At 16.4% G+C, this 12,039-nt stretch overlaps 2 protein-coding genes across 2 annotated transcripts, besides 27 other annotated features; both read right to left on the bottom strand. All coding sequences in view use genetic code 6, as the record gives it.

Annotated features, from left to right (window-relative positions):
• Positions 1–98: a microsatellite.
• A 114-nt stretch (positions 99–212) lies between these two features.
• Positions 213–272: a microsatellite.
• Positions 273–352: 80 nt separating this feature from the next.
• Positions 353–396: a microsatellite.
• Positions 383–452: a microsatellite.
• Positions 453–2,112: 1,660 nt separating this feature from the next.
• Positions 2,113–2,168: a microsatellite.
• Positions 2,169–2,658: 490 nt separating this feature from the next.
• Positions 2,659–2,698: a microsatellite.
• On the bottom strand, positions 2,681–4,123 carry IMG5_141940 (transcription factor apfi, putative; the record flags this gene model as incomplete). Its single annotated transcript, XM_004031298.1, has 6 exons — positions 2,681–3,006; positions 3,056–3,156; positions 3,234–3,280; positions 3,327–3,438; positions 3,477–3,827; positions 3,932–4,123. 6 exons carry the CDS (start codon positions 4,121–4,123, stop codon positions 2,769–2,771), a joined length of 1,041 nt encoding a protein of 346 aa, XP_004031346.1. The 3' UTR covers positions 2,681–2,768.
• Positions 3,158–3,204: a microsatellite.
• Positions 3,844–3,898: a microsatellite.
• Positions 3,844–3,901: a microsatellite.
• Positions 3,846–3,922: a microsatellite.
• Positions 3,848–3,901: a microsatellite.
• A 45-nt stretch (positions 4,124–4,168) lies between the features above and the next one.
• Positions 4,169–4,209: a microsatellite.
• Positions 4,210–4,627: 418 nt separating this feature from the next.
• Positions 4,628–4,667: a microsatellite.
• An 80-nt stretch (positions 4,668–4,747) lies between these two features.
• Positions 4,748–4,786: a microsatellite.
• A 386-nt stretch (positions 4,787–5,172) lies between these two features.
• Positions 5,173–5,202: a microsatellite.
• A 609-nt stretch (positions 5,203–5,811) lies between these two features.
• Positions 5,812–5,873: a microsatellite.
• A 933-nt stretch (positions 5,874–6,806) lies between these two features.
• Positions 6,807–6,901: a microsatellite.
• Positions 6,810–6,899: a microsatellite.
• Positions 6,817–6,894: a microsatellite.
• Positions 6,821–6,901: a microsatellite.
• Positions 6,902–7,082: 181 nt separating this feature from the next.
• Positions 7,083–7,120: a microsatellite.
• Positions 7,121–7,225: 105 nt separating this feature from the next.
• Positions 7,226–7,262: a microsatellite.
• Positions 7,263–8,016: 754 nt separating this feature from the next.
• Positions 8,017–8,059: a microsatellite.
• Positions 8,060–8,402: 343 nt separating this feature from the next.
• Positions 8,403–8,450: a microsatellite.
• Positions 8,451–9,549: 1,099 nt separating this feature from the next.
• Positions 9,550–9,580: a microsatellite.
• A 263-nt stretch (positions 9,581–9,843) lies between these two features.
• Positions 9,844–9,883: a microsatellite.
• A 667-nt stretch (positions 9,884–10,550) lies between these two features.
• On the bottom strand, positions 10,551–11,168 carry IMG5_141930 (hypothetical protein; the record flags this gene model as incomplete). The annotated part of the gene is made up of 1 exon (XM_004031297.1): positions 10,551–11,168. The coding sequence occupies one exon, from the start codon at positions 11,166–11,168 to the stop codon at positions 10,551–10,553; it is 618 nt and encodes a 205-aa protein (XP_004031345.1).
• Positions 11,169–11,515: 347 nt separating this feature from the next.
• Positions 11,516–11,552: a microsatellite.
• Between the last annotated feature and the right edge of the window lie 487 nt (positions 11,553–12,039).

The raw sequence follows: 12,039 nt of genomic DNA, 5'->3' as shown, positions 1-12,039 counted from the left end.
ACCCCAACCCCAACCCCAACCCCAACCCCAACCCCAACCCCAACCCCAACCCCAACCCCAACCCCAACCCCAACCCCAACCCCTAACCCCAATCCCAAATACCTTTCCATATATATTTATACACTTATTATTTTTTTCTATATGTATTTATAAACTTATAAATATATATCGAAATTTTTTTTTAACCTAAATAATTTTTTTTTTTTATTCAAATATATTATATATTTTATTTATTTAAGATATATATTTAAATTTTTTTATTTGATTTATATGATAAATAATTTTTTTTATAAATTTAAATATTTAATAATAATTAAAGATATAATATTTTATAAAAAATATTATTTTAGTTTAAAATTAAAAATATTTATATAAAAGCTAAAATATAATTATATATATATATATTATTTTTTTATATTATTATAATATAAAAATTATTATTTAATATTATTTTATTTTTTTATTTAATTTGATAGACAAATAATTATATAATAATTTTATTAAAAAAATACTTTTATTTATTATTAAATAAATAAAATATTTTTTACCATTTTTTAATATTATTTATTTAATTAAATTAAATTTTAAAAGGACAAAAAAAAATAGGATAATTTTTGAGAAGAGCACTTTGCATAATATCTGTTTTATATATATTAATAATAGTGCATGCTTCAAAAATTAACTGTTTAATATTGAACAATTGTAGTGTGTTATTGAATGAGAGTAATAATTGGTTTTTCTATCTGAAAATTCATTGATAATTGCTATAATTAATTACAATCAATACTCGTTTCTAATACCGAAAATATTAGAAATTTAAATGAAAAATAGAAAAAAATTAAGTTTTACCAGAAAATAAACATTATAAAATTGTTTAATAGATTTAATAAAATAAAATATTTCGAAAATACTTTAAAATAAAAGAAATATATGTTGAAAAATACAATTTAAAGAGTTATAAATGAAAAAAAGAGATTTTTAAAAAGTAATATTTTATTTTTTAAATATATAAAATAAAGGGAATAATTAAATAAAATTTATAGTAATAAGAATTTACAAGTAAAATATTTTATAATAATAATAAAATTTAATTTTTTATGTTTTAAAGATTTAACTTTTTGTAAAAAATTTATTATTCTCATAATATTGTAGATTAAGTTCTTTAGTAATTTTAAAAATTATAGGTGTAAATTTTATATTCTACTTACATAAAACTTAACTGAAATTGTAAGAGAAAATAAATATACTATTAAGAAGGGAATTTGAAACTACTAGAAAAAATACATTAAATTAAATTACTAATATTACAATGTATATTATTTAATTATGTAAAATTTTAATGTTAAAAATAATATAAAATTAATAAAAAAGTATTTAAAATAATAATTAAAAGTACATTATTTTTATATTCTTGTATTCTATATTTTATTTATAAGAATTTATAAAACAGCAAAAACAATTGAAAATTACTTAATCCAATTCTTTGATTTATATAAATATGTTTTTTAGGATTTTTAATCACTAATTTATATTCTAAGCATTGAGAATTATAATGATTTCTTTTTTTAATAATTTCCTTTAATAAAAATATCCGCATAATATTATACTTATATTTATTTTTAATATGTTTTCAATTTTTTTTTAAAAAAAAGTTTAAAAAATAAAATAAATTTTATTAGCATTATTGAAATATTAAATATACATAATTAGTTTTTATTATTTTCATTTAATAATTTTTTAGCCATATTTGCATTTATTATATACCACTTTAATTAGTATTTTTGATATTGAGAGATATAAATAATATTTTATTTTCAAAACTTTGAACACTCCATGTATTATATTATTTATTTTAGAATAAAAATTTATAAATTCCACTATGTTCTGTTTTATTCCTTAAATATTCTAAATAATCGAATTTTTTTATTATAAAAAAATATTAACTACTTTTATAACAATAATCTCAAAAGTTTTTTAGAAAAAAACATAAAATATAATTTATTTATTTTCTTAAAAAAAAAATTCATTCATTATTTTAATGTTTTAATTTAAGTTATTCATTATTTTTAAATAATTTATTAAATGTTTTATAACCAAATTATATAAATTCAGTTTAAGATTACAAATTTTATTTAAAAATTTTAAAAAGACATAATTTTATTAAAAATATTCTTCAGTTAATTTAATTTATTTATGATAATAGGTTTAATAATTTAATACTTATCTTTTAAATTTTCTTATTTCCAAATTATAATTCTTAAAAATATTTATCCTTAGAATTAATTATAACTAATATTAATTTGAGAATAAAATAATGATATATAATATTTATTAATAATTTTTTTTTTTTTTTTAAATAAATTAAAAATAGTATATTTTTTTATCTATAATTTTTTTGCTAATACATAATTATTTCCTTAAATTTATATATAATTTCAACCACATAAACTTATTATTAATAAGTTATTTTTTAATCAAAATTATGCTCAAATACTTTTGTTGTCAATTTTTTAACTTAAGCTCATATAAATAATAAGATTCTTATTTAATAAAATAAAATATTGTTAACATATTTTTTTTATATAATCTAAATTTAAGATACGAATATTTTAATAAAAATTAAATTTAAAAATAAATATTTAATAAAATATATTTTTATATTTAATAATATAAAAAATTATTTCAATAATGAAAAAAAAATACAGTTATTTATTGGATTATAAATAAAAATAATATAAATTTTTATTTTATTTTTTTAAAAAAAGACCTCAGTATTTTTTTGACCAAGGAGCATCATATTTAGGTTAACTAAATTCTCTATCAATAACTGTTCTTTCGACATTAGGATTTTCGTCAAAATATTTTTTAATTTCATCATATTTATCATAATTTTGTTAATATGTTTTAAAATTATCTGGGAAATGGAACAAATCTTGCTCATAAGGATCGTAATTTTTTTTCCAGAATTCACTTTCTTCAGGAGCTAATTTTTCTTTCATATGAATTCTTATTTTTTTTTTTTTAATGTTTAAAAAGACAATATATAAAATTTTACCTTTATTCCATATAATCTTCATCTTCAAATTCCATAGGAAATCCTAAATCTTGTAATTTTTAGAGGGCAAAATCCTCAGGATCATATGATTATTCAGCATACTATATATATATATATATATATATATATATATATATATATATATATATTATTTTTATTTAAAAAATAAGATAAAAACCATTTAATCCATATCATTAATATATTCTCTGAAAGACTTTTCAGTTTCTAAATAAATAAGTATAAGATATAAAAAATTTATAAAATAAAAAACCTTCAGCATGAATTCTGGCTAACTAAATACATTCTTATAAATGTTCTTGAATTACCTATTTTTCTTCTGGAGTGATATCCCTCAAATATTAAGCAGGATTTCCAGCCCAAACCTAAAAAAACTAATTTTAAAAAAACTAAAAAAAAATACCTAATTAGATGGAATAGTAGTATTCTCTTATAAAACAGCACCGGCAGAAACTACAGCACTCGAAGAAACTCTACATCCATTGGCAACAGTAGCTCCCATTCCAATAAATGCATTATCCTCTAATTAACAAGCTTGAATATATGAATTTGGTCCAATAAAAACATTATCTCCAATACTAGTTTTTTAGTTCAATTTTTGAGATTTTATATTAACTAAATCTTAAATTACAGTCTATTAACCAATTTCTATAGGACCTAATTCGCCTCTTAAAGTAGCTCCATACCATATAGATGAATTTTATTTTGCTTAAACATCTCCTATTATTACACTATTAGGCGCAACAAAATCGCACTAAATATATTTTTTGAAATATAAATAAATATAAATAAATATAAATAAATATATATATATATATAAATATATATTTATATATATATTTATATATACTTTTTTACTTATTAAATATTTGGTGTTTTATTATTCATTTTTAAATTTCTTAATGATGGAACTAACCTGTCATCAGATGTTAAAGGCATTTACATTTTATATCCATATTATGCTAAGGTTTTTCCAATGTGGCGTATTTTGGGAGCTACTTAAGTTTTTACAATTAATTCCCAATAATCGAAAATACGATGTTTTAGCATTTTTTTAATTTTTTTCTTTTTGTTTTTTATATTTTTAAAGAAATAATTATTTTTTTTATTATTATTTTATTTATTTATTATTTTTTGTTTTAATTTTTGATACATAAAAATATAAAATATTATTATATACATATTTTTTTAAAAAAATCTATTTTTTTAAATTAGCAAAATTAATATATTATTATCAATATTTAAAGAATAATTTTTTTAGCTAATCTTTATTTTCTTAAAAAATACAATTAAAAAATATTAAAAATAAAATTTAATTGAAATATTATATGTTTATTAACTTAAAAGTATTATTTAATTTTTTAAAAAAATAATTAAAACTAAATTTATTTAATATAATTAATGTAACAACATATATAAATTAATAAAATATCATAATATTGAGAATTCCTAATTTTTTTATAATTCTTAATATTATTTTTTATGTTTTTATTTCAGTAACCCTGCTAAGAAAATAACTAAAACCAAGATTCCTAAAAAAATGTACATATAAACATTTTCTCTTTTATTTTTTTAATTTTCTTATTATTTTTTTTGTTCTTTGATATTTTTAATATTTTCTTAATCATCTAAATTGTTTTCATTATTACTTTAATTTGTATTTTTTCCATCTTACTTTATTATTTATTCATTTTCTTTATTTTCTATTTATTTATTTTCGTTTTGATTTTATGTTTGATTATTTATAATACTGTTATTTTAAAAATATGTTATTTATTCATTTTTAATACTTTATAAAGGAAAATTAAATGAACAAAAATATTTTTCTAAAGTAAAACTAACAGAATTAGAGGAAATTTAATTAATAGAATTTATTTATACATATTAATTATTTAAATTTTGACTACATTATACATTTTAACTATCAAAAATAAGAAAAACTTAAGAGAATTTAAAAAATTCTTTATTTCTATGAGGATTATTAATAAGAATTTTACTTTTGAAATTTTCCGAATTTTTCATATAATTTTTATTTATAGAAAAAAATGTATTTTTTGGTAAATCAAATGATAAAATAAATGTGAAAATAGGCGAAAATTTTAAATTTTAGAAAGTTAAATTTTAAGAAAATTCATCACTCTCTTTATTTTCATCCAAATTGCAGTTTTTACTGTATACTATTTCCTTTATTTATTCAAAATGAACATAAAAAGATATACTTATTTCCTGTATACATTGTGATTTTTCGATTTCTAATATAAATTAGGTTTAATTTTGGGATTTTTTGTTTATTTCGAATTTATATCGACTGCAATTTTCAAGAAAAATAAACTATTATATACTTATTATTAAGTTATAAGAAGAAAATGGAATTTAGCTTTTATATTTGTATATTATTTCCCCTTCTTTAGGATTTTTTATTTATAATGTTCCATGATAAAGGCTTTAAGTTTTAATTTTTTAAAATTATTAGAAAAATGTTGCAATAATTAAAAAATATATTTTCATTTAATTTTTTTTTATATTTTATTTTTAATATATAATCTGAATATTTTTTATTTAAAAATATAATTAAAATGAATATTATATTTAACTAACAATTTAAATAAAAAAAATTCCTTCTATCTTTAAAATTATTAAATGAAATACAAAAAAAAAATATAAAAAATGCAAAATTAAATAGTAAATAAAATAAAATATTTAGAAAAAAATATAACTAGATATGAATATATAAAAAAATATATATAAATAATATATATATATATATATATATATATATATATATATATATATATATATAATTATTTTAAAAAAAAATCATTTTCTAAAATTTAACATATTCATGAATTTTTCTTTAGAACTTAATTTTTATTTTTTATCTTATTTTTAGTTTTAATTTTGTTACTATTATTGCTATACTTATTAAACTTATTAATTCTTATAATAATCATAATAATAAATCTATTAAATATTTAATAAAAGATCTTAAACTTCATTTTTATTAGAATGTTTTTCAGCTAAATCATACGCTTTTTTTTTATTATTTGCAATCATATTTTTATTTGCTCCATTTTCAATCAAAAACTTAATTATTTCATAATTAGTTTCCTTTTCTTTTGGAGTTAATTCCATTTTTATTGCAGATAATTACATTAATAAAGTATATCCTTTCACTTTATTTATTATCCAATTAATATCAGCTCCATATTAAAGCAATAATTCGGCCATTTTAAGGCATATTTTTCTATTTTCAAAAACATTTTGCTCCTCTTCTAGTCTCTAAAAACAACAAATAAATGGTGTATGGTTAAATACTGTTGGCTTATTCACTTCGGCACCCGCGGCTAATAAAATTCTTAATATTTCATAATTTCCAGTCATACACGAAATTGTTAATGGCGTATGTCCGGCATCTTCGGTACTCATATCTATATCTACACACTCATTTTCTAATAATAATTTTACGATTTCATTTCGACCATAATAACATGCACATACTAAAGGGGTTATTTTTGAATCTATGTCTGCTTCGGCAAACGGCTCTAAAAAATTTATACTTAATTATTTTATTCCAATTTCTTTTAATGATTCAATATCGTTTTGTTAAATTAATAATAATATAATTTGCTTTTTTTTTTTAATCTAAAATTTAATTTATTTTTTTACTTCTTGAGTTAAACTTATTTGACCTTATTAATCATCTTACTGAGATTAAGATTATTACATTAATTTATATTTGTTTGTTATTTTTTTTTAATTATTGTTTATTTTTTTTATTTATTTATTTGTTTTTTTTTTTTTAATTATTGTTTATTGTTTTTATTTATTAGACTTATTTATATTTTTTATTTTTTTATTTTACTTTTTATGTCATTATTTATTAATTTTATAATATTTTTTTTTTTAATTAAATTATGATTAGCTTTTAATTTTTTAAACAGTATTTTTTAAAAATATTATTTCTATATGAATAGATTTAAAAATAATCATTAAATAAGAAAAGTAAATTAAATGATTTTTGTTTATAAAAATATTTTTTATTATAAATTGTAAAATAAAATAATATATAATTATTATTGAAAAAAATTTGTAAATATAATTTTGATATTAAAATTTCTTTTTTAAATGTAATTACTTAAGGTTTTATATTTAAAATAAATAAAATTAAATATATAAATATATAAATATAAAGTTTATTTTTAATTATTAGGAATATGATAAAAAGCCCATATTATATATTTTTATATAACGATAATACATTTAATAATTTAAGATTAATAATTTAATTATAGCCAAATATAATAATTTATAACATTAATTTTAGATATAAAAAAATTAATTCTATTAATATTTAAAATTTCTAAATATTATTTTTAATATTAAATAATTAGTTTTATTAAAATATAAATTAAATATTATTGTATTTTAATGTTTGTATTTTTGCTATATATACTTTAATATACAATGATAAATATTTATTTGGTAATTTTAATATGATTTTATTCAGAATTACAAAAAGCATTTATTTATTAATTGATTTTCGAATATTATAATTAGTATAAAAATAAATTAAATTAAAAAATTAATAGATAACATATATTTTAAAATATAAATACAAATTTATATAATTTGAATTATTGATTAATTCAGAAAATTATAATTTCTATTATTTTTATTATATATTAAAGATATTTTCAAATGAAATTTATATAAACCATTATAATTTAGAATTCTAAAAAATATAATAATTTTTATTTTATATATAAAAAGCTAAAATTATTTTTATGCTTGATATTAATTTTCTTTATAAATAAGTATTTTATTTATAAAAATAAGTAAAAACATAATTAATATGTTACATAATTTAAAAATGTATAATTAAAAATATTTATTCATTAATTATTTGATATCTTTTTAAAATTTTATGTTTGACAAATTTTATTTTTATTTTTTTATATATTTTTTATCTATTTTTTATTTATTTTTAAAAATTTATAGTAATAAAATATTATTTTTTGAATTAAAATTATATTGATTATTTTTCTAACTACCGATTTTTATTAAAAAATAACATTAACTTTACTGAATATCCCATAGATTTAAATTTTAACTACAATAAATTAATAAAAATATTACATTTAAATTTTTTATAAAAAAAAAATATTTCTGAAATTAATGTGAAAAAAAAATATTAAAATGATTTTTTGTTTTAACAAATTTATGTAAAACACATACTTTAATAACTACAATATATTTTAATTAAATGTCATTAAAAATTTTATATAAAATATATTATTTAATTAATAAAGTAAAAAAAAAGAATTCTTCGAAAAGAAAATAAAAAATAATTAAAAAGAAGAAGAATAAATAAATTAAATAAAAAACAATCAATATTTAAAAAATAATTATATTTTAATAAACAAACAAAAAACTTATAAAAATTATATATAAATATATTTATGCTTAAAGAATATTGTTAATTTGAAGAAAGAGATTGTATAATAATAGAAGTGATTTCTTTAATATTGCCTATAGATATAATTCGTTTAATAATCCAAATATATACGAATTATAAAAAAAGTAAATCAAATTAAATCAAAGGTGAATATAAATGTATTCGTTATTTTCTAAAATAGTTTTTGATTTCCGTATTAATACTTTTAAATTCATCATAAATATTTATTTGGATTTTAAAATTTAATAAAAATTCCTCAATAATAATACTTTAAATACATTTAACAAATTTATTTAGTAATATAGCCTAATAAACTGCTATTTTTTAAGATAAAATAAATAAAGGGATAACTAATAAATATACGAGATTAAATGGATAATTAGGATTATTAACAAATACAATATTTTATGGATTTTATAGCAAAAATAAACAAAAAAATGAAATAATTTAGTTTTATTTAATAAGTACTTATATTATTTTTTCTGGACTTTTGTAGATTTTTCTTGTTATTTTTGATAAAGATTACCTTTTTGTTTTTAATAATCCAATAAACGAAAACAAAGAATCGGATAACTAATAGACTAATATTATAAATATAAATGTTTAAAATGAAAGTCTAAAATAAAATTTAGTTTAAAAAAAAAAAATTCAAATTTTATTTATTAAAATTGACAAATTTATTGAAACCATAAAATATAAAAAAAAAACAATTGTCTATGAAATCAAATATAATCTTAATAACTCTTAATGTTAAACTTTTTTTTTTTCAAAAAAATCATTTAGAGAATTTGCAGTTCTTTATAATAATTAAAATTTTTTGTAGTTTTAATAATATTTTCCTAAAAAAAAAGGGTAGAATGCAGTTCTTACCTTAAGTGAATTAGAAGAAAGGAAAAATTAACTTTCCTTCTATCTTTAATTGTTAATTAAAACATAATTTCATATAGAAATTTTAGCTTTTTTATAATATAATGATTGTTCATAGTTAAATGAAGGTTTTCTTTTATATAATTTATAATGTTTTTTTTTAAATATATTTTTTTTAGAATATACAAATACTTAATTTTCTTAAAAAAATTATTAAAGTAAATATCCTGAAACTATTTGGGAAGAAAATGAAATTGATAATCTTTCAGATGATTCGAAAAAATGATAAAATTATAAATAAATTAATGCAAATATATTATATTATCTAAAATTATTCTATAAATTTTATTTTATTTTTATTATCTTTTTAAGTTATAAAATTATTCTTTTATAATATAAAAATTTTATTTAACGAAAATAAAAATATTTTGGATAAAACTATATTATTAAATAAAATAAAATTATTTAAAATAAATATAAAAATTTAATGAAGTATATGTATATATATATATATTTATTTTTTTAAACATAAATAACATTTATTTTTTAATTTTTAAAAAATATCATTTAAGTTATTGCATCTCTACATCTGTTTAAAATTTTTCTCTTAAATCCTTCAGTTATTCTTACAGCTAATTTTTAAAATTTTCTTCTTCATTATCATCAATAAATATAATACTATTAGTTTTCCCGACTAAGCTGCTCATAGATAACAATTATAATGTTTTTCTTTTAAATGTATCTCTCTAACTTGGAGTTTATTAATTATAATTAGTAAATTTCGGATATATTTTCGAAAAATCTAACTAAGAAGAAATAATTTTTCCATCTTTTTTAATTTATTACATTTTAGCTTGAGCAATTTCTTAAGAAATATTTTTCAAAAGAGGAATTTTTATTTGATTTTCATTAAGTTTTTCAGATTTTTTTTCTTATTCTATCTCTAAATATTCTATTATTTTTTCAACTTTTATTTTTCTTCATCTGCTTAATTTTTATCATCAAAATTTTATTTAGAATTCGAAAATTCTGATTCTTTTTCTGTAATTTTAGATACTTATATTTTATTTCATATTTATTATGTATATATATATATAAATAAAAATACAATCAGACTAATTTCCTTAAATATCTTTTAGTTACTATTCTATTTTTTCAATAATCTAACACTCTTCTCCTATCTCGATTTTCTTATAATACATTGCAAAATAAAGTCCTACTACTCCCCATAAACTCCAAAACATAAGTACAATCATTCCTAATCTAGATTCCTATTTTCCCTCTAATTTATTGGCCACTCCATACACAAAAGGAGCAGGCAAATATCCTAAAAGATTATGGAATAACTAAGCAGTAGAATTTGCAAAAGCCCTCATGTTTTTTGGCACACAAGAAATCATTAAACCCATAACTGCAGGCATTAAACTACCTCCAAAAAACAGCAAAAACCACAATAAAAAAACTACTAACTAAAATGAGTTTATGAATGGAATTGGTATGGCACATACTGAAGCTAATATTCCGTTTATAACACATACTTTTAGTACATATTTGCCTGTATAGCCTCCACATTTGTGTAATACTATGCCCCCAATAACTACTCCTAAAGTAGGGGCAGTAATCGAAATTAAAGAAAAAGATGTAAAAACTGTTTTTTAGTCCTTTTTTAAGATTATTCGCATATAATCTGATATCCAAAATTATATACCAGTAACTACAAAATACAAAGAAGCTAAAGTTAACATAGTGCATATATAAATTTTATTATCCCATAATTATTTTAGATTTTGTAAATATGACTTATCTTCTATTTATTATTATAATTTACTATTTTCATCTGCTTTTGATTTTTCGGAAAGAGTTCCTTGGGCGTCTAAATCTTTTCTAGAAAAAAATAAAATTAAAAATGCACAAGGAAGTAAAAAAACTATTTATGTTATGAATGAATATTACCACTTTTTTTTTTAAAAAAAAACATATTTTTATTTATATATAAATTTTTACTTATCCTATTAATCTTACATATATAGCAGTTATTATATATCCAAAAAAAACTCCTAAAGGAACTCCTAATTATAAGAAAGTTAGCCAAATTGTTTTTTTTAGTCCTCCATGTAACTTTAATTTTTTTTTTTAAATTAATTAATTTTTTTAAATAAAATAAATTTACATCAACCCATACAGGAAAATAAACTACTAAAAAAACTTAAAAAAATCCTACTAAAGTTCTCGAAAGTCCCAAAATAAAAAGTTTATCAGTAATTAAAAACAAAGCCAAACTACAAATATATAATATTATTGTCAAAAAATTAAGTTTTTTGTATTTATTTTCTAAAATGCTTACGCTGCTGCTAATGATCCAACTAATAGGCCGCCATATACTACTGAGCCTAATAAGCCTAATTATACATCATTTAAATTTAAATCTTATTTAATTTCTTTTGTGGCAGCAGGAACTATACCATGGTCAAAATTTACTATTACATTTGCAAATGAAAATATTATGTATATTGACCATTATGTCATATTTGGTTCTACTAATATAGAACCGCTTAACGATTTTATCTATTTTTTTTAATTTTTTTTGTATTTTATTTGAAATATTATTTATATTCACTTTTTTTTTGGAATATATAATTTATAT

The sequence above is a fragment of the Ichthyophthirius multifiliis genome, assembly GCF_000220395.1.
Source record: "Ichthyophthirius multifiliis unplaced genomic scaffold scaff_1120509251104, whole genome shotgun sequence".
Classification (NCBI taxonomy): domain Eukaryota; phylum Ciliophora; class Oligohymenophorea; order Hymenostomatida; genus Ichthyophthirius; species Ichthyophthirius multifiliis.
This window is presented reverse-complemented; position numbering and strand designations above follow the sequence as displayed.